The sequence below is a fragment of the Lethenteron reissneri genome, chromosome 42 (genome assembly GCF_015708825.2).
Source record: "Lethenteron reissneri isolate LAM-NWPU_2019-01 chromosome 42, ASM1570882v1, whole genome shotgun sequence".
Taxonomy (NCBI): domain Eukaryota; kingdom Metazoa; phylum Chordata; class Hyperoartia; order Petromyzontiformes; family Petromyzontidae; genus Lethenteron; species Lethenteron reissneri.
The window spans coordinates 9,797,873-9,821,985 of record NC_083820.1 but is presented as its reverse complement, the minus strand read 5'-3'; the positions used below and the strand labels follow the sequence as shown (position 1 = coordinate 9,821,985).

Genomic DNA, 24,113 nt, shown 5'->3' with positions numbered 1-24,113 from the left:
CTTTTTAAACAGTCTGCCTCAGCAGCAAACCATGCTTTCCCACCTGATGATGGACGCTTGTGTTGCGCCCGAAACGTCGTGATTTATTTTGTTTTCTACCTACGTTACTTTACCGATAAAAACCAAAGAGTAAGGATTCCTGCAGTCACGAAAGCTTCAAATCAAGATTACATCAATTATGTTTTAATAATCAGTCATCAATAACAATTAGCCAGCATCATAGTCACCAATTATGAACATTTATCAAAATAAGCCATCAATCATCACCGTCAATACTTATCCTTCAAATATCACTGTCCTGGTCACAAAAGCAAAGTTTGTGGGGAATCATATCCTTTTTCTATACTTTTTAGGCATAAGCAATTACGAAAACACATTCCTGTGGAGGGAGCTGGTAGGAACGTTGGGTTGCTCGGTCAATGGCCAGGGTCAACGGCGGCGTGGTGTATTCCGCAAATATGCCCGACTGTGAGGGCGGGCACAAGCCGGCGTGAGTAGGTTAAACGTTGAGTTTTATAACGGCACCACGGGGTGACCAGCCCCTCCCCACCCAGCCCCACCCCTCCCACCCAGCCCCACCCAGCCCCTCCCCACCCTCCCCTCCCCACCCACCCAGCCCCTCCCCACCCAGCCCCTCCCCACCCAGCCCCTCCCCACCCAGCCCCTCCCCTCCCAGCCCTTCCCCAAGCAGCCTCCCCCTCCCCACCCAGCCCCACCCTCCCCTCCCCACCCAGCCCCACCCTCCCCTCCCCACCCAGCCCCACCCTCCCCTCCCCACCCAGCCCCACCCTCCCCTCCCCACCAGCCCCTCCCTGCACGACGGACGGGCACAATAATCCCCTGTAGGCTGGTGTAACCAGGAGATTCCTACCAGTATAACTCTTACTACCCAGGAACAAAAATTGTGTTACATTGTGTAATTAGCATTGATCATCTTTTCCATCATCATAAGCAGTATCATCACTTTCACTACACTGTTAACTTCAGCATCATCAGCAACAGCAGCATAATCATCAGATACAAAGATCCCCCTATAGCCTTAACATACTGTTGGGGCAAGTGCTGTTAGCGAGTACCTATGAAGGCCGCCTTTGTCTCCCTAGTGGCGACGTTTAAACACCGTACCAAGCTACTCATTTGAGGCTGAGTCGACCTAGGGGAGGCCTAAGACCGGTTAAGATAATCGTCACTGGTCTTGGCTATGAGCGGGAATCGAACTCGGGTCGCCGGGTTCGTAGCGCAACGCGTTAACCGCTCCACCACCGCTCCCCACATAACCATCACACACGCGCATCCACACTCAATCCACTGCTGGATGAGGGACCTGCACGTGCGTTGTGGTTTTGGGGTAGGGCTAGTACCAGTGTGTGTGTCTCGTCATGGTTTAGTGACAGCACTGAGTCTATATGACTCGTTAGTGTCAGCGGAAGGGGTCTGCAGTTGTCACAACCCGCACACCGCACGCTCGCCACTCGAGCTCACAGCCTGCTCATGTTGACGTTCACATGGCCAGAGCTCCACCACCACCATCATCATCATCGTCGTCGCTGAACCCCGCTGTGGAAGTCGGCTCTACGGGGACGCAATCTGACCCCCGACTCCTCGTGACGGACCCTGGCCCCGGGACGAGGCGAAACCCTTCCGTGTCGCGAGTGACGCGGGGAGACGTGGGGGGTGGGGGGGAGACGCAGGGCCGAGTGTATTGCCCGCAGAGCGTTGCGGGTAGATGTGGATGGTGTGTAGAGCGTTGCGGGGAGAGAGTTGGATAAGGGAGAGTGGCGAGACGCAGGGAAGAGTGTGGTGGGGAGGGAGTGTGAGGCACGTGAGAGAGTGCGAGGTTCACGAGTGAGTGTACACTGAACGAGCTTGAGTGTGAGCAGTGTGTGAGACACAGCGAGTGTGCGACCGGTGGTGAGTGTGTGATGTGTGTGTGAGAGGGGTGCGATTGGAGTGGTCAGTGAGTCTCGAGAGAGAGAGAGAGTCTGTGTGAGGAGTTCAGCGAGTGCGTGCAACACTGTGACACGTGCGAGCGAGTGAGCGTGCGTGTGTGTGTGTGAGAGTTCACCTGGCCAGTCAGTGGGAGTGGTTATGGTTACGCCTACAGCCAGCAATTCGTCTGTGGTGGTGTGCCAGCGTGCAGGCTTATAAATAGTGAGCGTCGAGTGCCTGCCGTGTGTGTGTGTGCGTGCACGCCCGAGTCTTGTGCGTGTAAGTTGTGGCCAGGACACGTGTGTGTGTGTGTGCGTGCGCCCGAGTCTTGTGCGTGTAAGTTGTGGCCAGGACACGTGTGTGTGTGTGTGTGCGTGCGCCCGAGTCTTGTGCGTGTAAGTTGTGGCCAGGACACGTGTGTGTGTGTGTGTGCGTGCGCCCGAGTCTTGTGCGTGTAAGTTGTGGCCAGGACACGTGTGTGTGTGTGTGCGTGCGCCCGAGTCTTGTGCGTGTAAGTTGTGGCCAGGACACGTGTGTGTGTGTGTGCGTGCGCCCGAGTCTTGTGCGTGTAAGTTGTGGCCAGGACACGTGTGTGGCTGATTGTCGAGTGGGGTGGTGCTGCTGCGATGTCTCTGCGCGTCGCGATGTTCGATCTCGGAGGAGTGCTGGTCAAGCTGCCGCCGCCAAACCTCTTGCACGGCGCCTCCAGCCTGCCGAGGTGAGCGGTGCTCTGGTGAGCGAGCGGTGTACGGGGTGAGCTGCGTGTGGGTGAGGTCTGGTGAGATGTCACAACTTTGGCCGTGCGTGGGGCTGGCCACCCATCCAACCTCGTGTGCCATTCCCGGCCTTGACACAGGTGCTCGCTAACAGCACTTGCCCCAACACTATACTAAGGCTATGCGCTGGTTCTTTGTATTTTGTTAAGTTGTTCGTGGTGTGTGTGTGTGTGTTGAGGGTGTGTGGGATGGTGCTACAGGTGTGTATGGCTGTGTGTGTGTGTTGAGGGTGTATTGGATGGGGCGGTAAGGTGTGCATGGTTGTGCGTGTGTTGTGTGTGTTGTGTGTGTTGAGCGTGTGTGGGACGGTGCTACAGGTGTGCATGGTTGTGTGTGTGTATGTGTTGAGGGTGTGTGGGACGGTGCGGTAAGGTGTGCATGGTTGTGTGTGTGTTGTGTGTATGTGTGTTGAGGGTGTGTGGGACGGTGCTACAGGAGTGTATGGTTGTGTGTGTGTGTCTGTGTTGAGGGTGTGTGGGACGGGGCGGTAAGGTGTGCATAGGTGTGTGTGTGTGTTGTGTGTGTGTGTGTTGAGGGTGTGTATGTGTTGAGGGTGTGTGGGACGGGGCGGTAAGGTGTGCATGGGTGTGTGTGTTGTGTGTATGTGTGTTGAGGGTGTGTGTGTGTTGAGGGTGTGTGGGACGGGGCGGTAAGGTGTGCATGGGTGTGTGTGTTGTGTGTATGTGTGTTGAGGGTGTGTGTGTTGAGGGTGTGTGGGACGGGGCGGTAAGGTGTGCATGGGTGTGTGTGTTGTGTGTGTGTTGAGCGTGTGTGGGACGGGGCGGTACAGGTGTGCATGGTTGTGTGTGTGTGTGATGTTCAAGGTGTTCTGGTTGAATGCCCTGGGTGCTGGATGTCTTTGTTGAGTGGTTGTTGTTGTTGTGTTGTTGTTGTCAGCGTGCAGGATTTTTCATTGCAGGATGTGCATGATGGTTCAGCATGGTCGCTCAGCAGCCACTGACTCTTCATAACTCGCACTACCGAGTTGCATAATTGACCTCTGCCAGGGCACTGTAAGTGCAGAGGCTCACGGCAGCACACAAACCCTGACACCGGCAGTCGTGGACGTGATGTGGCTCTTTAAAAAGGTTTCAGGTTTTTAACAAAACAGAAACGCATGACAGCATTCACGGACGTGGCGACGAGAGCGAAGAGTGATTGTGCGCCGTTCTCTTAAGTGACCGGAACAAGCACATCGCCCGTGTCGTCTTGGAGTTGGGGAATTGCGCTGCGGTGTTTTGGCCGCAAATGAACTCTGAACCCGGCTTGCCACGAATTAAATCCCTTGTTTTATGGGCAACGTCAGAGGCGGCTAGTATCTGAGCCAGGCCTTGGTAAGCGCCACCCTCTGCTAGCCCCTACTGACCAGCGTGACGATGTGTTGGCGGGATGCATCCGATGGTCCTCCGCTGCGGAGATGGAGTGATCAAATCGGGTAGGTAAAAAATAAAATAAAATTTAAATTAATAAAAGTAATAATATTACTTTCATTAATTTTTATTTTATTATTTTTTTACCTACGTGACTTTACCGAAAAAAACCTAAGAGTATGAATCCTTGCAGTCACGAAAACTTCAAATCTAGAATGATCAAATCAGCTTTGTGAGCAATTTTGCCGAGCTGGGGCGGATCGTTCGTTCGCACCGCGCGTAGCCAACCCCGCGAATCGGAGGTGCGGTTGTGTGTGGGCAGCTTGGGTCGGCCTTCATCCAGCAGTGCATAGCTCATGGCTGATGATGAGTTATTCGTACTGAGAGTGCACACACAAATGCATGTTCAGCATGCAGCAGAAGCCGCTTGCAGCAACAACATACAATCTAAGTCGCTCGGTTGCGCAATCATGTCAGTGCCTCATTCTCTATGTGGTTTGGCAGACTTCCATTTAGCACACGCAGCGTTTACTGCAACAAACATTACAAAAAACTTGATTAGGTTCATGTTTTGTTTCTTTCTAAAATTTGTTTGAAATAGGCTGTCACCAATCATGGTCACGAGGCCAAGGATCCACTCAGAACTCCGATAGTGGAATGCATTTTTTCTTTGAGCACGGTCCGTGTAAGAAGATTTAATAGAACTACTCCTGAGAGCCTTTAAAGTGACCTTTGGTTCACATAGTCGGGGAGGGGGGTGGGGTGCACTTTCCTACCCACCTTCCCTGCTACAGACAGTAGTGCCCATCATATGTTGGCAGTCACACAGCCATTTCTAATGCTCGAAGGCTGGAATGTGTTCAAATTATTAGTTGAGAGACAGGTTTTCACGTAAAAATTATATTTTGATGTAATCAGATTATGTATGTACGTTGAACTTCTTTCGCACCGTACGTAACCAACCGCACTGATCGGAGGTACGGGGGTGGTTGGGGAAGGACAACAAACTAACACACATAAAGCAGTTCTCAAAGAAGTGAGTTTTCAATCATTGGTGACTGAGCTGAGACCATGAACCCGGTTTTTTTTACCGCATGCGGCTGAATCCAGGATCTCGGCGGTTGCCAGCTTGGCACTTTTGAGCCCTGAGCCACATTGCCACTTTCCTCATTCTATGCTCATGTTTCATTGCTTTCATGGCGTTATTTTGTTGATTTTTTAAAGTTTTTTGGTTTGGCCATGTTTGTTTGTTGTAGTACAGAGTTAGACTGATGGCCTTAATCTAAGTTGTCTTGTGGTTGTTTTTGTTTGACTTGTATCCCACTGGGATTTTTGCACACAGCGTTGGTGTACGTTGCTTTTTCTGCAATATTTTGCTGTCTTTTCTTGGATGTTCTGTTTGCACTTAGTCACTTTAAGATTTTTTCTTGTTCATGTTCTCGTTTTTTTTGTTTGTTGCGGTTGCACCCGATTCAAGAGCAGAATGGCGCACAGGGCTATACCAAATAAATGAAACTTGAAACTTGAAAATGTTCTTGTCTTCTCGCGACCGGCAGGGAGCTCCTGGAAGCTGTGTTCGATGTCAAGAACGAGAAGGACGTTTCCCTGCACAGACTGGAGCGGGGAGAGCTGACTCTGGAGCAGGTGAATTATTTACCATTTTGCTCTGCGACTGTAAACGCTTCTTATCGGCAGAATGTTTTGATCGTGCCAAAGTTTGGCCCGAGCCAAAGTTGAGCTTTGGTGCGGAAACTGGAATGGCACAAATCACAAAAAAAGTCGCAAATGTAGTAGAGGTTATTAGTAATAAACCGGCGACCTCTGGATTGCAAATCCAATGTGCTGCTCGCCGTTATGGCTCGGCAATAAAGATCCCCCGCATAGCCTCTAACAGACTTGGGGCAAGTGCTGTTTGCAAGCACCTATGAAGGCCGGCACGGTATACACGAGGGGTTGGGTGGCCAGCACCAAGCCCAACCGCCTTTGTCTCCCTCGTGGTGATGTTTACACATCGCACTAGGTACTCATTTAAGGCTGAGTCGACCTAGGGGAGACCCAGCACCGGCCCGGGTAATTGCCACCGGCGTTGGCCACGAGCGGGAATCGAACTCGGGCACCCAGGTTCGTGGCGTAGCGTGCTAAACGCCAAACTCGCGCTCCCGACGCACGCGTGCACGCATCCACACGTACACACGTGCACGCATCATTAACGCGGTGGTGCCAACGGCGATTGACGATGCGCGCTTTGCCTGGCGGCGCAGTTCTACCCGGAGTTCAACGAGGAGTGCCACCGGGAAGCGAAGCTGCGGGGCCTGAGCGTGCCCGAGGGCTTCACGGCCGAGCGGTTCTTCGAGAGATTCTACGCGGGCAGCCTCAACGAGCCCATGCTCAGGGCGGCACAGCAGCTGCGTAGCCACGGTGCCGCATTCCCTCTTGTCACGCGTGTGTGAGCGTGTGTGTGAGCGTGTGTGTGTGTGCGTGAGCGTGTGTGTGTGCATGCGTGTGTGTGAGCGTGTGTGTGAGCGTGTGTGTGTGAGAGCGTGTGTGTGTGTGAGCGTGTGTGTGTGTGCGAGCGTGTGTGTGTGCGTGCGTGTGTGTGTGCGAGCGTGTGTGCGTGCGTGTGTGTGAGCGTGTGTGTGTGTGTGAGCGTGCGTGTGTGTGTGAGCGAGTGTGTGTGTGAGTGTGTGAGTGTGTGTGTGCGCGAGTGTGTGAGCGTGTGTGTGTGTGAGCGTGCGTGTGTGTGTGTGAGCGCGCGTGTGTGTGTGAGCGTGTGTGCGTGTGAGCGTGTGTGCGTGTGAGCGTGCGCGTGTGTGTATGAGCGTGCGTGTGTGTGCGCGCGTGTGAGCGTGCGCATGTGTGTGTGCGGGCGTCGTGCTCGACAATCCACACACCTCGTGTGCCGTGCCGGCCTTCGTAGGTGTTGCTACTCGATGACAGCACTTGCCCCAAAAGTATGTTGAGGCTATACCGGGAGATCTTCTTTGTCCTTGTATGTATTTGGGGAGTGGTTGTGTAGCGGTTAGCGCGCTGCGCTACGAAGCCAGCGTGCCCGAGTTTGATTCCCGCCGATTGGCCAAGGTTGGTTTTGAAATTGGTCCTGGGCTTCTCCTAGGTCGACTCGGCCTCAATTGAATACCTGGTGCTGTGTGTAAACATCGTGTACCGTGTCTGCCTTCATAGGTGCTCGCTAACGGAACTTGCCCCAACAGCCTTTTGAGGTTATACGGGGGGGGGGGGGGGACATTCATTCCCAAACCGTAAATGAGCCGGAGAGTCCAACATTTCGTCGGCGCAAATCCCCCTTGAGACGCGTCGCTCACACCACCACCGCTGCCGTGCCTCCCCCCCCCCCCCCCATCGACGGTGCCAGGCTTCAAGACCTGCGTCCTGACGAACAACTGGGTGGACGACAGCGCGGCCCGTGGCGCCACCTCCAAGTTAATGTCCATCCTGCGTCGCAGCTTCGACCTGGTGATCGAGTCGTGTCGCGTGGGCTTGCGCAAGCCGGACGTGGCCATCTACACGCTGGCCCTGCGGCAGCTGGAGGCAACTCCGCAGCAGGTTCGTGCCCCACCTCCCCTCCGCCTGCTTGCCGGAGTGCCAGAGATGCGCCGGGCGCGTACACGCGCGCGTCCCGAAACCGAGCGAGGCCTGGCGCACGCGAACGCCCGGGGCGGCGTAGTGGCGCTTGGTTAATCGGACGTGACAAGTCACTTTTTTTTGTAGGTTCCCTGTAAGTCAGCACTTGGGAGGACGGATCGCACGCGTTCACGAAACTCTCTCCCCGTGGGTATGGGATTACTCTGGGTACTCGGGGTTTCCGCCCGAACGCATTGATGGAGCTGGCCAAAACTTGCCGATAAGGGAACACAGAGCTTTGGCAATTGTTCCGTCTGCCTTGCCAAGCGCTCCGTCTGTGCTTTCACCTGCGCCTCCCTGTGCGAAAGACCGTGCGCATCACGTGTTCTGCAGCGTTTTAAACTGCAATTTGCATTAATCGCGCAGTAAAAAAACACAGTTATTATTATCAATAGATGCTAATTGGACCGTCGACATATTTTTCACGAGACGGGAAAACTTCCATTTGGAACTTTATTCGTAAGCAGTGCACCACATTGTGCTACAAAAGCAGACCTGGACAATTTAAGTCCGAACAACTTCTGAATTCGCCACGACTGGACCAAAACGGGGCACACGTGTACGTACATTGAACTTCTTCCGCACCATACGCGTTCCACACGTCAGTCGACCGAGAAAACGATCGATCCATCGCGGCGGGCTGAGACGTGTTGCCCGTGCCGTGGCGCGCAGGTGGTGTTTCTGGACGACATTGGCGCCAACCTGAAGCCAGCCAAGGAGATGGGGATGACCACCATCCTGGTGACGGACACAGCGGTGGCGCTGCGCGAGCTGGAAACCGTCACGGGCGTGAAGGCAAGCGGCGTGCGGGGGGGGGGGCTAGGGGGGCTAGGGGGGCTAGGGGGGCTAGGGGGGGCTGGGGGGGTGAGGGGGATGAGTTCCCCCTCTTCCACCCCCCCGCTCCGGTCTCTTACTCACTTCTTATCGTTTTACTGTCTGTGTTCCACACGTGATGACTCCTTACGTGATGATGATGATGATGATCACGACGAGAGACAAACTGCCTGCGATAGTTGGAGAGGGGCCTGGGCGAAATGCACAAAGCGAGTTCCAATATTATCCGACCAATGAATCTATGGGGCGGCCGCAGCCTTTCCTCGTACACTCAGCGGGCGAGAGGCAGAGCAGACTGCGCGGTTGAACGAGAGCCGAGAGCATCTTCTTGGTTCTTTCGGTAAAGTCACGTAGAATGGAAATAATCAAATAATAAAATAAAACATTATAAGATAATTCTACGTGACTTTACCGAAAGAACCAAGAAGATGAATCCCTGCAGTCACGAAAGCTTTAAAGCGGAGAGCATGTTAATCACTCCGTCCGAGTGTAACTAACACCGTGGGCATTATCACCGTTCCGGATTGTAAAGTCCAAATGGTTAGAAGACTTACGGCAGACTTTATCTTAAGCAAACTGCAGTGGAAGAACTTCTAATAAGCCGTTATTAGCACGGAAAATACAGCGCGCAATTACGATTGTAATTTTATCTCATTGCAAAATTTGGTTGTGGTAATTGGTTTTTGTTATTTAACGGTGAACTGAAAATAATCATACTTTGCACGTGAAACGCTTGTTCTTGTGACCTTTTAATTAGTTTGGTTGTGTCGGGTGGTGGAGAGGTCTTCAAGACACAAATGTGTCCAGATCGTTGACGTGTCCCAACCCAAAAGTCAGTCATGAAACAAAAACAAAGCTGCAGAAAAACTGACACCGCGACTATCGTCCCATCGTGAGAGTCGATGTCGCGGTAACCCTGGTGCGGAGTGAGCCTGAGTCAGTCGGAGTGAGTCTGAGCGAGTGAGTCTGAGCGAGTCGGAATGAGCCTGAGCGAGTGAGTCTGAGTGAGTCTGAGCGAGTCGGAGCGAGTCGGAGCGAGTCGGAGCGAGTGAGTCTGAGTGAGCCTGAGTGAGTCTGAGTGAGTCTGAGCGAGTCGGAGCGAGTCGGAGCGAGTCGGAGCGAGTGAGTCTGAGTGAGCCTGAGTGAGTCTGAGTGAGTCTGAGTGAGTCTGAGCGAGTCTGAGCGAGTCGGAGCGAGTCGGAGCGAGTGAGTCTGAGTGAGCCTGAGTGAGTCTGAGTGAGTCTGAGCGAGTCGGAGCGAGTCGGAGCGAGTCGGAGCGAGTGAGTCTGAGTGAGTCTGAGTGAGTCTGAGTGAGTCTGAGCGAGTCGGAGCGAGTCGGAGCGAGTGAGTCTGAGTGAGTCGGAGTGAGCCTGAGCGAGTGAGTCTGAGTGAGTCTGAGTGAGTCTGAGCGAGTCGGAGTGAGTCGGAGCGAGTAAGTCTGAGTGAGTCGGAGTGAGTCGGAGTGAGTGAGTCGGAGTGAGTCTGAGCGTGTCTGAGCAAGTCACAGCGAGCCTGAGCGAGTGAGTCTCAGCGCGTCTGAGCAAGCGAGTCAGAGAGCGAGTGAGTCGGAGTGAGTGAGTCGGAGTGAGTCTGAGCGAGTTTGAGCGAGTGAGTCGGAGTGAGACTGAGCAAGCCTCAGCGAGTGAGGCGTAGTGAGTCTAAGTGAGTGAGTATGAGTGAGCGAGTCACAGCGAGCCTGAGCGAGTGAGTCTGAGTGAGTCTGAGTGAGCCTGAGGGAGCCTGAGTGAGTTGGAGTGAGTCTGAGCGAGTCGTAGTGAGTCTGAGCGAGCCACAGCGAGTCACAGCGAGTCGGAGCGAGTCGCTCAATGTCGTCCCACGTGGGTGCAGCTGGGGCCAGACAGCGCCGCCGCCCTCGCTCCCGTGCCGTGCGAACCGGAGGATGTGTCTCACGGCTTCATCGACATCAAGGTGCGTGCTACAGTCGTAGTCGCAGCCTGAGCGACAGGTTAACATGTACTGGATGCGGTTGTCCGGGTGCGGAGATAATTCCTGGGCAGCTTGATCGACCCGAGAAAGTAGCACGGGACGTAGCGTAACAACAACTGTTGTTTTAAACCCGCAGCCCGGCGTGAAGCTGCACTATGTGGAGATGGGCGAGGGGCCGGTCGTGTGCCTCTGCCACGGCTTTCCGGAGAGCTGGTACTCGTGGAGATACCAGGTACGTGCCTTGTGGGGGAGCCTGAGGCGGGCGGGGGGTGGGGCTGTGCCCCTCTCGCCCACTGCTGAAAGCTCAGCACCGTCCGTTCGCCCCTATCCTCCCTCGATGTGAGGGTTGCCCTCGAGAGGAGCTCTCCGACGCCGCAGGGTTCTGCCTGTGGCGGTTTTTGCAAGGAGTTGCCCGCAACCGAGCCCTGCGCAAGCACGTGCAGCGTCGTCAATATCCCAGCTTTTCTGGGTCGACCCTGGGCCTCGCTTTACCCGGGATCCCGAGCCTTGAGTAACCGTAAATTGTTACGGGAAAATGTTGGCAACATCATTTCGCACACCGGCGGCGGGTGTGCCTTCAAAGTTCGCCACATTTAACGGACACGCGTACGTAGTTGGGTTGTGGTGAACTCTCTAACCCCCCCCCCCTTCCTCCCCCGTTGACATAATACTTTCATTTTATATCGCGTCATTCGTGACAATAGCATCCGACACTGCTGAGACTGTGGCTGTGCCGTGGTGTGTGCAGATCCCTTGTCTGGCTGACGCTGGCTACAGGGTCATAGCCTTCGACATGATCGGGTATGGAGACTCCAGCCATCCACAAGGTAACGCAGTGGATGCCACGTTTGCAGGTCGAAGGGGGGAATTCAATACGTGGTTGTAAGTGGGAGTGCTTTGGGAGTGGGTGAGCACTTTGGTAAGCGATTGTGCGCACTGTGTTGCGTCATCAGCAGCGGAAGGGACATACGTCTTGGTCAGCTGAGGGGTTTTATTGGAAACTTGAAGACGCTTGTGAAATTTCATGGCTTAAGCTCCCATATTTTGTGGGGTTTTTTTACTGAACAATTCCCAACTAGAAATGCTAGATAATTGGGAAGACCGTTTATACATTTTATAAATCCCCGAAGTGTTTTGTTATATATTCTTGGTTCTTTCGGTAAAGCCACATAGAAGGGAAACAATTAAATAATAAAAATATAAAAAATAAAATGATCACGACGTTTCGACTGCAACACAAGCAATCATCATCAGGTGTGAAATCCATAGTAAGAAAATTTGAAAAAATATATATATCTTTTTTTACATCAGTCCCTATTATGTCAGTCCACCGGGGGATGACGATCTCCCCATAGACACGTGATTATGGAGGTCGTTTTCATCAAACTTGGTCACTGCTGGATACTAATAGCATGGTCAAAACTCTTGCTGATTGTGGGGTTTTAAATTAATTAACTAGGTCAATACTATAGGTTCATGGTTCCCTTAAAGTTAGAACGAGCCCTTATCCAACTCTGCACAACGACAGTTACTCAAGGGTGGTTACTCAACAGACCCCGAAACTTCCTTTTTTCCACTGGCACTTCTGAGTCCAGGCCAGCTCACCACCCCCCCCCCGCCCCCCACGGTAACGAGCGGTTTCCCCACTGGATGTATGACCATAGTACCATGCCTGCCGTGCCAGAGCCAAACCGAGATACGCCAGTTTCACGGGGGACGTCTGAAACCGAGTGGACAGTGCTCACGACGCGTTCATCGGGGAGTGCCCACGGCAGTCCGTGCACCACGACGTCACTGCGCCGGCCTCGAAATCGCTGGTTGGTGGCACGGCACGGCTCGGCACGGCTCGGGTTTCGCAGTGGAAAAACGACACCGGCGACCGCTGAGCCGTGACCGGAGGGGGAGGGGCCTGGCTCATTGCGGGGCCGTCACGGTCTCGGTTGTGCGGTGGAAAAAGAGGCTCTTAGAGACAGATCTGTTGTAACGTTTCGGAAACTAATGAGTCGTCGCGGTCTTTTATGCTTTCAGATGTCGAGGAATACTCGCAGGAAAATATCTGCAAGGTATTTAAAAATTTTGCAGCAAGAAATGTTGCCTTTTTAAAATCCTTTATATTAAGTTCGCTTGCTTGCTTGCTTGCGTGCTTGCGTGCTTGCTTGCTTACGACCGTGCAAATCTTTCGGTCGTTTTTTAACCCACTTCCCGTGATCCAATCGAGCTGACATTTTCCACACAGACTCGTTGTGCGTGACAATTAATTTTCGTGAATTTTTTTTCTCCGAAATTTTACACAGTTTAGGGAAAAAAATTAAATATTTAATTACCAATTGCTTAATGCTGGCAGACAATCATCTGACCCATAGTTGGCAGCCATCTCAAGCCAGAGGACGAGAGGACTCTAGCCGCCACGTATATAAAGGATTTAGAGTGAAAAACTTTGTTTTTACGGGTTAATTTTTTCAAAGCTGTCTATACAACGTTGAGCAACATGAGCACATGTTTACACACACGGTGATTGTTCAAAAGGCGATGTTAACAATGCATTCTCTTTGTTTTTTTCTAGGGAATTATAAGCTTTTTGAACAAGCTGGTGAGTTCATATGTCTCAGCGCAAACACACACACACGTGGAATTGCGTGGACGACAATATACGTTGCAAATGAGATTATCGCTGACCCTGTTTTGACACCCTGTATATGCAAAGTATGCAAAGTATGCAAAGTATGATCTGTGTTTTCATTTAGTATGCTGATCTTAAAGGTGCATTGAACAATGTTAATACTCCGACTGATGCTCCTACTGTTGTGGAGTGACTCATGCAGCCAGCTATGGCTGCAGAGTTTGGTGGTACATGTTGTTTACGTCGTTTATTGTGAAAATTCGGTCACAGATCCTATGATCACTGTTTCATTGCTTGTATGGCTTTATTTTGGTGATTTTCGAAAAGTGTTTTGGTTTGGCCATGTTTGTTTGTTGTAGTACAGAGTTAGACTTAATGCCTTAATCTAAGTTGTCTTGTGGTTGGTTGACTTGCATCCCACTGGGATATTTGCACAGGGGTGGTGTACGGTGATTTTTCTACAATATTTTGCTGTCTTTTCTTGGATTTTCTGTTTGCACTCAGTCACATATTCACTTTAAGATGTTTTCTTGCTCATGTTTTTTTGTTTGTTGCGGTTGCACCCGATTCAAGAGCCAAGTGGCTCACAGGGCTATGCCTAATAAATGAACTTTGAACTTTGATATACTGTTGGGTCTTTTGGTAAAGTCACGTAGATATAATTTTTTTAAATAATCACGACGTTTCGATCGCAACACAAGCAATCGTCTTCAGGTGAAAAACCCACAGCAGGACTGCTGAGGCAGGAGAAATATGATTTCTATATTTTTTCATTATTTTTATTTTATCCACGTGACTTTACCGAAAGACCCAAAGAGAATGAATTCCTGCAGTCACGAAAGCTTTAATTCAAGATTTAACCCCGTATATATGTTTTCATCCTGCACTTATCTGTTTTGAAAACATAATGTGTGAGTCTGCAGTGGTGTTTTATCAAAAGTATTTTTTTTCAGATCACACCGAATGACCCCATAATCGAGGTTTTTTTGGGTTAGTTCACGTAATTCTATAAATGTGACGTTAAGCCCGCCACCACCCGACACAGCCAACTAGTAAGGGTTGTCACGTAAACAGAAAGTGACAATTCGTCACTAGTACAGCACATTGGAGAGCCAAGCCACAACATTTACAATCTGAGCACGACGTTTCGCCAGTAATTATAACTAGCTTCATCAGGCGACAGCCAGATTTGTGGAGAAGTCCACCTGTTTCGTTTCTTAAATAGAGGCATAGACGTGACAACCCTTACTAGTTGACTGTATCGGGTGGTGGCGGGTTTAACGACACATTTATATATTTACGAGATCTAACCCAAAAAACCCTCTATTATTGTTGACATTGGTCGCGAAAGCTGACATGTTAAGCCTAATGACCGTCACCACTGCTTTCAAATTCATTATAATGGTGTCCCCATCATGTCATCACGAGGCATGTTCCAGTCACGACTGCGTCCTGTCTTCTGTTTGTTCGTGACGGTGCTGCACATCTCTGTTCAGCACGATGTCTGACGTGTCGCTCCACCTTCCTGGTTAGCTTCTTGATGAAAGCTTGGTGGTCAGGATGAACATCGGTTTCGCCGCTGTGCGACAAACATTTCTTCGTAGTGAGCTGTGCGGGAAAGCGCGCCCTCTCGTTTGTGGATAAAGCAAAAGGCCACTTGAACGGATTTCAGAAGTAGTTCTGTCACGTATCCTTCCACGTGCCGTTCTCTAACGCGCACGATGACGCACTGTGCTGTAGAAGAGTTTCGAACGGACGATGTGATTTCCGGTTGTACCGCTTACTTGTTCGGCACGGCATTCGAGGTTTCAGACAGCCTTCGGTTGATGAAGGACCTCCGAGCACGTGGCGTGAAACGTCGGACAATTGAAATAATAATCGAGAGAGACCACAAATGTTTCTCTGGCCTGGGTGTGTTGACCAGGGGATTATTCAGGCCACGTTCCTGGGCCACGACTGGGGCGGTGCGGTCGTGTGGAACCTCGCGCTGAAATTCCCCGAGAGGCTCCGGTGAGACCCGAATAGGGCGTTGCAGACAATTGAGGCAAACTCCAGCTGGTGTTGGTGGTGGTGGCGGCGGCGGCGGTGGTGGTAGTGGTGGTGGCGGTGGTGGCGCCGGTGGTGGTGGTGGTGGCAGCGGTGGGAAAACTTGTGTTTCAAATGCGTAGTCACATTTTACTTGACGAGCTGCGTGAATACGAATTCAAAGTCACGAGTGATTTTTACTGCCCTCTCAATTGAGCGTTGAGGCATCGGTGTGCGTCTCCTGTGTCCAGCCCTGAGCCAGTGGAGGAAAGTCCACATTCCTATGGAGGGGGACGAGTATGTCCATAAGCTAACCTGCTGCAACCAGTGTTAACTTCTCCACAAAGTTGTTTCATATTATTGAACCAACTAGGATTTGTACTCGCAACCTTCCGATTGCAAGTCGTTCACTCTCCTGCTGAGCAGCCCGGCTGTATACTGATTACACCTTAATCATAGCTGGTAGGTCACCTGTGATGCATGGTGATTGCCCATCCAAGCACGTACCAGGCTCAACCCTACTTAGCATCTGAGATCTGATAAGTTCAATGACGCATTCAGGTCGATTTGATCAGAGAAAATGGACTGGTAATAATGATCATCATACTGTGTATATATATTAACAAGTTTTGCTGGCTGGCACGCAGCCGGGAAAGTGCGTAGTGGAGACATCACGACTTAAAGAATATGACACACACCCATGAGGCCGTACGGCTGATGGGGATGTGTGAAAAATATTTAAGAATTTTAATGCGGGTGGACAGATCTGGGAATGTGACGTAACGTCTGCTTTAAATATACATGTGAAATTGTCTATCACGTCTTTCAAGCACATTTGCATCTCGCATTCCCCGAGGAACCCCCGGCGAGCCGGAGAGGCAGCGAACCGGCGCCAAGCTCTGCGGTCCTCTAGTATATAAAAGTATTTTGTTCAGCCACTGAGTATTTTACATCGTAGTGAAGATCGAGTTTTGCTGCACTGCCTCTCGGCTGCCCACCACACAGCCCTGCAGCAGCTCTCGCCCCTCTCGGAGTTCACCCGAACAACCCCCCCCCCCCTCTTGCGCGTTGTCACACGCGGCAGGGCAGTGGGCGGCATCAACACCCCGTTCCTGCCGACCAACCCGAGCGAGAGCCCCGTGGAGAAGATGGCGAAGAAGCCAGGCGTGTTCGACTACATGCTCTACTTCCAGAAGCCGGCGAGTGAACCAGCAGCGACGGCCATCGCCGCCGTCGCGTCTCGCCTTTGTGATAGCCTTGCGCTATTAGAATGACACAAATACCAAATGTGCTAAATAATAATAATTATTATTATACGAACGGCCGCGTGTTAATTTGGATGTTTGACGCTCGCTCTGTGGCCACGCGTAGGGAGTGGCCGAGGCAGAGTTCGAAAAGAACCTGGAGCGGACGTTCAAACTATTCTTCAGGTACCCGGAGGTGAGGAGGGGTCATGTGTGCGTGCGTGCATGTGTGTGCATGTGTGTGCGTGCGTATGGAGCGGTAGTGCAACAGTTAGCGCACTGCGCTACGAACCCAGCAACCCCAGTTCGATTCCCGCTCACGGCCAACACCAGTGACGATTATCTGAACCGATCCTGGGCCTCCCCTAGGTCGACTCAGCCTCATATGAGTACCTGGTGCAGTGTGTAAACATCACCACTGGGGATACAAAGGCGACCAGGTGTGGCGTTGGCCACCCACCCCTCCGTGTGCTGTGCCGGCCTTCATAGGTGCTCGCTAACAGCACTTGTCCCAAAAGTCTTCTAAGGCTATACGGAGTATCTGTGTCTTGTGTATGGAAGCGGTGGCAGAGTGGTTAGCGCACTGCGCTGCGAACCCGGTGACCTGACTTCGATTCCCGGCCACGGCCAACGTCAATGATATCTAAACATCTTCTTTTTGGTTCTTTCGGTAAAGTCACGTAGAAGGCAAATAATAAAAGAATAAAAATAAAACATAATAAAATACAATTCTCACGACGTTTCGGCCACAACGCAAGCAGCCGTCTAAACATCTGTGCAGAGTGATATCACGTCTGGGCCTCAGCCTCGTGTTCTTGGCTGCCATACACCGGTGGGTGTCTCGAGTGATTTGGTTGATCTATGGATCACCTAGTGGGGAGGGGTTGGTAGGACCGGCGCCATTCCTTTGAGGGTTTGCCGTACCAAGACTGGGGCGGTGTCCAAAAGAAGCGACACTGCAGCCGTCTGTCACTTTTTGGACACGGGGCTGTGTGTGTGAGAGCACCCCCTGGGTGGGTTGATGCGTTCGTAGCCGGTGTGAGCTCGCCTATGAATAATCGCACGTATGATTGTGTACTTTGCTAACATGGCCCGGATGCACTCACGTTTGATGTTGTGTGTGGCTGTCTTTACAGGATCGGGACCCTAAAATAAACACGTCCAACGTCAGGGAGAGAGGTACGGTGGAATTGTTTCGGTTTTAGATACACGTTCAAAAACAACAACACTGTGCTATGTACAAACGTTGAGCCTAACCACGAATTCGAGTGCTAACCACACTTGCGTTACGAATTACTTACTCGCGCAGTAGCGGATCACACACTCAACTGGCCAGCACCTATCATCACGTTTTAAAGTTTGAGTGAGTGGGTGAGTGAATGCGTTGGTAGGTGAGTAGAGTGTGCTGTGACCTGCCGTGCGGTAAATGAACAAATTTTGGATGGGACGAGCATTCGGTATCTGGAAAACCAAAGTCCTCGACACAGGGTGGAGGATTCGGCAGGTGAAGTTAATGGGAAGTGGCAATCACGGCAGCAGCAGCGATGGAAGAGTGATAAGGGGGGGGGCGACTGACCGCCGGTGAGCGAGCGACTGCGTGTGTTGAACTTCTTTCGCACCGCACGTAGCCGACCGGGCTAATCTGATTCCCCGACACTCGTTGCTGTGTAGGGGGGTTTTTGGTCGGCTTGCCGGAAGACCCCGCGATGAGCTCGCTGCTCAGCGACAAGTCCCTGCAGGTGTACGTGCAGCAGTTCACCAAGTCGGGATTCAGGTTCGTACAGCCCCTCCCCCACCCAGCCCCTCCCAGCCCCTCCCCACCCAGCCCCACCCTCCCCTCCCCACCCTCCCCTCCCCACCCAGCCCCTCCCTGCACGACGGACGGACACAATAATCCCCTGTGGGCTGGTGTAACCAGGATGTTCCCACCAGTATAACACTTACTACCCAGGAACAAAAATTGTGTTACATAGTGTAATTAGCCATGATCATCTATACATCATTATAAGCAGTATCATCACTTTCACTACACTGTTAACTTCAGCATCATCATCAGCAGCAGTATAATCATCAGATACAAAGATCCCCCGTTTAGCCTCAATAGACTGCTGGGGCAAGTGCTGTTCGCGAGCACCTGTGAAGGCCGGACTGATACAGGGGGGCGGGGGGCGGGGGGTCTGGCCAGCTCCATACCCGACCACCTTTGTCTCCCTGTGGCGATGTTTACACCAGGATTGTACGGCAGCTGCAGCACAAGCGCCAAACCCGGGCACTCCAATATTGTCAACTTTTGTTCTTTTAAGCGCTGATTTTGCATGCGTGTGTGTGTATGTTGAACTTCTTTCACACCGTGCTAATTGCCCGTCCCTCCGTACGGATCACTCTGACGTTGATGCGCTTGCTCCGGGCCGATGCACCACGGATCTCCTTTGCAAACGAGCCGGGTGACTGGCTAAATGGGGCTTTGTGCGTCACGGACAAAATTATTGAGTTGCGTTGTCGATTGACATCGGGCGGAGACGTGGCCCAGCGGTAGTGGCCGGCTTGTTGCTGCCGTTCACAAGTCCCTTGTGCCGTGCGCGACTACAGGGGGCCCTTAAACTGGTACCGCAACATGCTGGGCAACTGGAAGTGGCTCTCGCCGTCGGCAAAGTGGAAGGTGAGTTATGGGTGCCGAGTTGCATTGTCAGCTAGTGGTGGTAGTGCTAGGTGATGGTGGTGGTAGTGATAGGTGATGGCTGATGGTGGTGGTGGTAGTAATAGGTGATGGCTGATGGTGGTGGTGGTAGTGATAGGTGATGGCTCATGGTGGTGGTGGTAGTAATAAGTGATGGCTGGTGGTGGTGGTGGTAGTAATAGGTGATGGCTGGTGGTGGTGGTGGTAGTAATAGGTGATGGCTGGTGGTGGTGGTGGTAGTGATAGGTGATGGCTTGTGGTGGTGGTGGCTGCGATGACAGTGGGGAGTGGTGTCGGTGACACGGTGGTGATGGTCATAGCGCCGTGGTGGTGGTGGCGGTGCGATGAAGGTGGTGGTTGTTGGCGGGGGCAGTGATGGTGGTGGTGGCAACGTGATAGAGGTGGAGGTGATGGTGGTGGCGACGGTGGTTGTAGGTAACAGCAGCAGTGGCGGTTCCCGCGACCGCTGTGGCAACCCTTGGCATGAGCCACCGCCGGTCTCACCGTGCCCTCGCCGCGCCGCCAGCGTGGTGGGGGGCGTCTCGACGGCGTCGTGTAGACCTCGTGTTGTGTGCCGTGCTCCCTAGGTGCGAGTCCCAGGGCTGATGGTCACGGCAGAAAAGGACTCCGTCTTGTCCCCACTGATGGCCACGGGCATGGAGTCTTGGGTACGCACAGACTCGCACGCACGCACGCATCCGCACGTGTGCACACACACACAGACCACAGAGCCCCCCATGTAGTCTGCACAGGGCTGTTGGGGCAAGTGCTGTGGAGCGAGCAGCACCTATGAAGGCCTGCACAGGCGTACGACGGTAAGGTGTGGTCAGAACCACGCCGGGCCGCCTTTGTCTCCCCAGTTATGATGCTTACATATCGCACCAGGTGCTCGTATAAAGCTCACAATCGGTTCCAATATTCGCCACCGATGTAAAGCCCTGGTGGGGAATTGAACTCGTGTCGCCGGGTTGGTAGCACAGGGCGGTGCAGTGCGCTAAGCACTGCGCTACCACTGCCCAAAGACAAATGCACACCGATACACACGCGCAAAGAATATTGGTTTATGTAAATGTATTATGCTCATTTTCTTTTCCAACGTCTAATTATAAAAGTAGTACGGTATGCGTCCGTTCATGTGAGATGACAATTTAAATCAACTGCAGTCACTCTTTAATCATCATCATCATCAGCCATGGACCATCCACTGCTGGATGAAGGCCTCTCCAATCCACTGTCGTCTATCTCCCTTGAACTGACGGTGTAACAATCCGACAAACACTTGCACGTGGACGGATTTCATCGCTCCATCTCATCGGCGGACGTTCCCCCTCGCAAGAGACGCAACTCATTCCTTGGCCGCCACGCTTCTTGACCATCGGCCACCGTCCCCGAAGCTCTAACTTGACGCCGTTACCTTCTGCCACTATTGCGTTTGGCGATGACGTTCATGTTGTACGCATGTACGTACATGCGCACGTATGTGTGTCGACATTCTTTCGCACTATACGTAGCCAACCGTGCTGATCGCATCGCTGCTTCCGCAGGTGCCGAACTTGACCCGAGCCCACATCGAAAACTGTGGCCACTGGACTCAGATGGAGCGGTAAGAGCGTCGCGGATTCGTGCAATTCGAGTGGCGTGTGGGGCACGGCAAACAACCGTTGCCGACTCATTACATTCTCTCTCTCTCGCCACAGACTTGTGGCTGCTTCCGATCGACCGCTAGTGTCGTAACTTGGAAGGGGGCTCGCGTGGGGGGGGGGGGGGGGCGTTGCCAGCGAGAGGACCCCTTGGAAAGGGAACTCGCTTGGAAGGGGTTTGACCAAAGAGGTTGCAAGGTTTAATGCACTTTTTTGTTATATTGCAGCCCTGCTGAGCTCAACAAGATTCTGGTTGAGTGGCTGGCAAAGGTGCACGAGCCGGGCGCGCAACAGAAGCAAGCCAAGCTCTGAAGTAGCCGTGCCTTGGCTGGGTCATGTAGCCCCCTTGCATGCCCAACAACCGCATGCCCAAGCAGCTTCTGTTTGGCCGGATAGAGGGGGGGTCTAAATGGGCACGACACGGGCTGGAGAAGATATGGAGCTGATGCGGTACGGGAGGATGTAGAGCTGAATGGACTTGCCGAAGACTGGTACCAATGGTGTCAAAATCGGCCTCTGTGGAGGAGGCTCTTGGACGCTACTGGGCAGTTTGAGGCAGTCGCCCTCCAACGACAACGGAGGGTAGAGGAGCGACGCTCACAACAACGAGCAGAACACCGGGCGGCTAAAATTCAGCAAGTTGGCACAGTAGGGGGCACAGGTGGTGGCATCTGCCAGTCATCTCAGTCAGTCAACCCATGGCACCTGGGTCTATCCCGTGACCTCCTGTCAGCACCTCACGTGGCCTCAAAGTGCACCTGGCCTGGCACAGGCACCGTGGTGACGTCACCGTCACTTAGTGGCGAATGGCGGCTATTGGTATTGGTAGCTTACACATTGAACAAGTGAAGCGGGAGTGCCTGTAGTGGTTAATTGGTGGTGGTTATACATCCAAGCAATCAATAAACATTCAATCAATAAATGTCCTCCGTGTGTCCATGAGAGTGGAGTTGGCGATGAAGTGATTTGCGTGCTGTGCTCTGAACGCGATGGGACCAGAGTTTTTAATTCGGGGCCGCCACGGCTGACATCGGTGACAAGCGATGACAGAATGGGTTCCCACCCCACACAAGCCCTGAACCAGCCAGCATTGACCATCGTGGAGAAGTATGGTAAGAAAAAAAATCATGACCCACGTGCGGAGGCCTTGAGGTGGCTTGTGAGTGTATTTTTGTCTTCTAGCCCAGCTTGTTATCGTCCCACTGCTTTTAAACATAATCAGAATCTTTATTTAGTAGCCTTGAGGAATCCAATGACCTATCAAGCTCTTTTTTTCACAGATATCCAGTGATCGTAAAACTAAACTATTTTGTATTTGACCAGATAAAGCCCACGGAGCCATAAAGCTCTTTTTCAGAAGCGACCTGGCCACACATTATTGCTCAACGAAGTGGCTTATCGCGTGGAAATGTTTCGCAGCCAAATACTCTACACGCATATTCCTAAATGTGGAGGGGAAAAAACTCCGAAAACCCGAAGAAAAATCCACGCGACCACAGGGAGAAAGACACGCAAACTCCAAATATACAGGCGTCAGGGTCGGGATTGAACCAACAACCTCCTGTATACCAGGAGAGGTTGTTAACATCTCGCCAGTGTGTGGAGGGCACAACAAGAAACCCACCAGCTGGGTTCATGGCCCCATTCGCTGTGCCGTCATCTTCTGGCCATCTCGGCATCAACGTACATTTATATATATCCAAATTCGACCCATATCTGCAGACGCCGCGCATAGTACGAATAAAGTATTTTGAAAAGAGTTTTCACATCTTCTTGGTTCTTTCGGTAAAGTCACGTAGAATGGAAATAATAAAATAATAAAAATAAAACATAATAAAATTATTCTCACGACGTTTCGGCCACAACGCAAGCAGCCGTCCTCAGGTGGAGAACAGGTCTTTCAAAAACATAGTCATTATTTATTTTATTTTATTATTTCCATTCTACGTGACTGTACCGAAAGAACCAAGAAGATGAATCCCTGCAGTCACGAAAACTTTAAATCGAAAGTTTTCACGTCGCCAGTGGAGCAGCGGCAGAGATTGGTAGAACCACCACTGTGGAGATGGAGCCACGCCAGGGCCTGGGATATCGCTGTCAGTTATGGGGAGTTTTAACAACCACCGGCACTTTAATTCTAGCCAGAAAAGTTCAGAACACCGTTCCGGGAAACTATTTTGGCACACTGCATCCACCTTCACCATATATTGTCTTTAATATCTATAAACCTTGTCCGTAGGAACTGCAGGGTACAATAATGTAGGACTTCATGTGGAGTGCTTGGTACTCAAGTGGCAGTGCCTTAGGCCGATAATCCCTATTCCAAGCCAAGCCTAGCAGCGTTCCGGATCATATCGAGAAGTGAAGCCTTAATTTTGGAGCTTTCGTGACTGCAGGAATTATTCTTTGGTTCTTTCGGTTAAGTCACGTCTAAAGATAAAATAATAAATGAAAATAATAGCATATTATTTTAAAATTAAAATAATAGCATATTATTAAAATAATAGCATATTATTTTAATTTATTATTTTATCTTTAGACGTGACTTAACCGAAAGAACCAAAGAAGTGAAGCCAGTTCACAACTCGCATCTGTGTGACACACGAATCGCGCCTCTAAGTGCCCCTTTGTGGGCCGTGGGCCATGTGCCACCCCCCCCCCCCCTGTAAGTTTAACTCATTAATAAAGAATCATAGGGGTTTTTTTTGCGGCAGCATCATCATTTATTATTTACACCACTAAGCCTGCCATACAGTTGTAGAGGTGATACGCGCTGGGATTAGAGATCGTATGCCAGCGCGTAATGATTGGCTGTGTAGGTGGTGACGTGCGCTGACGGTGGAGGATCAGGGGTCAGCGCGGGGTCGTGGGTTACGGGGTACTGATTGGCTGTGGACGGGTGACGTGCTGAGAGGGAGTGATCGGGTGGCAGCGCGGTGTGATTGGTGGAGGAGTGTTAACACGCGCTGGGGAAAACGGATCGTAGAGAGAGTGCGTCGTGATTGGTTCATTAAGGAGCGATGCTCACGTTGAAGTACGCATCAGCTCCGCCTCTCGTGAGCAGGGGCTATAAAAGGGGATGCACACAGGCGTGAGGGCAGTGTGTAACCAGCGAAGAATGAAGACGGGGATGAAGACCTAGGGCCCTGCGGTACCTAGTCCCGCTGTCCTAACGGGACCGGGACTCTGTGTAACCCAGAGGCGAGTGCAGTGTGTGTAGCCATAGGCGTAAGGTCTACACGAGCCGAATGCAGTGTATTGTGTAGCCAGGGACATGGGGTCTACACGAGTCGAGTGTATTGTGTAGCCAGGGACATAGGGTCTACACGAGTCGAGTGTATTGTGTAGCCAGGGACATAGGGTCTACACGAGTCGAGTGTATTGTGTAGCCAGAGGCGTAGGGTCTACACGA

At 51.9% G+C, this 24,113-nt stretch overlaps 1 protein-coding gene across 1 annotated transcript; it reads left to right on the top strand.

Annotated features, from left to right (window-relative positions):
• Positions 1-1,697: 1,697 nt before the first annotated feature.
• On the top strand, positions 1,698-21,623 carry EPHX2 (epoxide hydrolase 2). Its single transcript, XM_061569201.1, has 19 exons — positions 1,698-2,647; positions 5,632-5,719; positions 6,337-6,493; positions 7,446-7,636; positions 8,387-8,509; positions 10,397-10,477; positions 10,632-10,727; positions 11,244-11,322; positions 12,524-12,558; positions 13,059-13,085; positions 15,040-15,125; positions 16,225-16,339; positions 16,512-16,580; positions 17,521-17,563; positions 18,056-18,158; positions 18,974-19,043; positions 19,649-19,729; positions 20,606-20,664; positions 20,929-21,623. Exons 1-19 carry the CDS (start codon positions 2,556-2,558, stop codon positions 21,011-21,013), a joined length of 1,680 nt encoding a protein of 559 aa, XP_061425185.1. The 5' UTR covers positions 1,698-2,555; the 3' UTR covers positions 21,014-21,623.
• The last annotated feature ends 2,490 nt before the right edge of the window (positions 21,624-24,113 follow it).

Bases quoted from the DNA above. Each gene is read 5' to 3' on its own strand.
- EPHX2 (XM_061569201.1), top strand. From the start codon at position 2,556: ATGTCTCTGCGCGTCGCGATGTTCGATCTCGGAGGAGTGCTGGTCAAG. The intron at 19,044-19,648 runs GTGAGTTATGGG...CGTGCTCCCTAG, and splicing joins CGCCGTCGGCAAAGTGGAAG to GTGCGAGTCCCAGGGCTGAT. The intron at 19,730-20,605 runs GTACGCACAGAC...CTGCTTCCGCAG, and splicing joins CCACGGGCATGGAGTCTTGG to GTGCCGAACTTGACCCGAGC.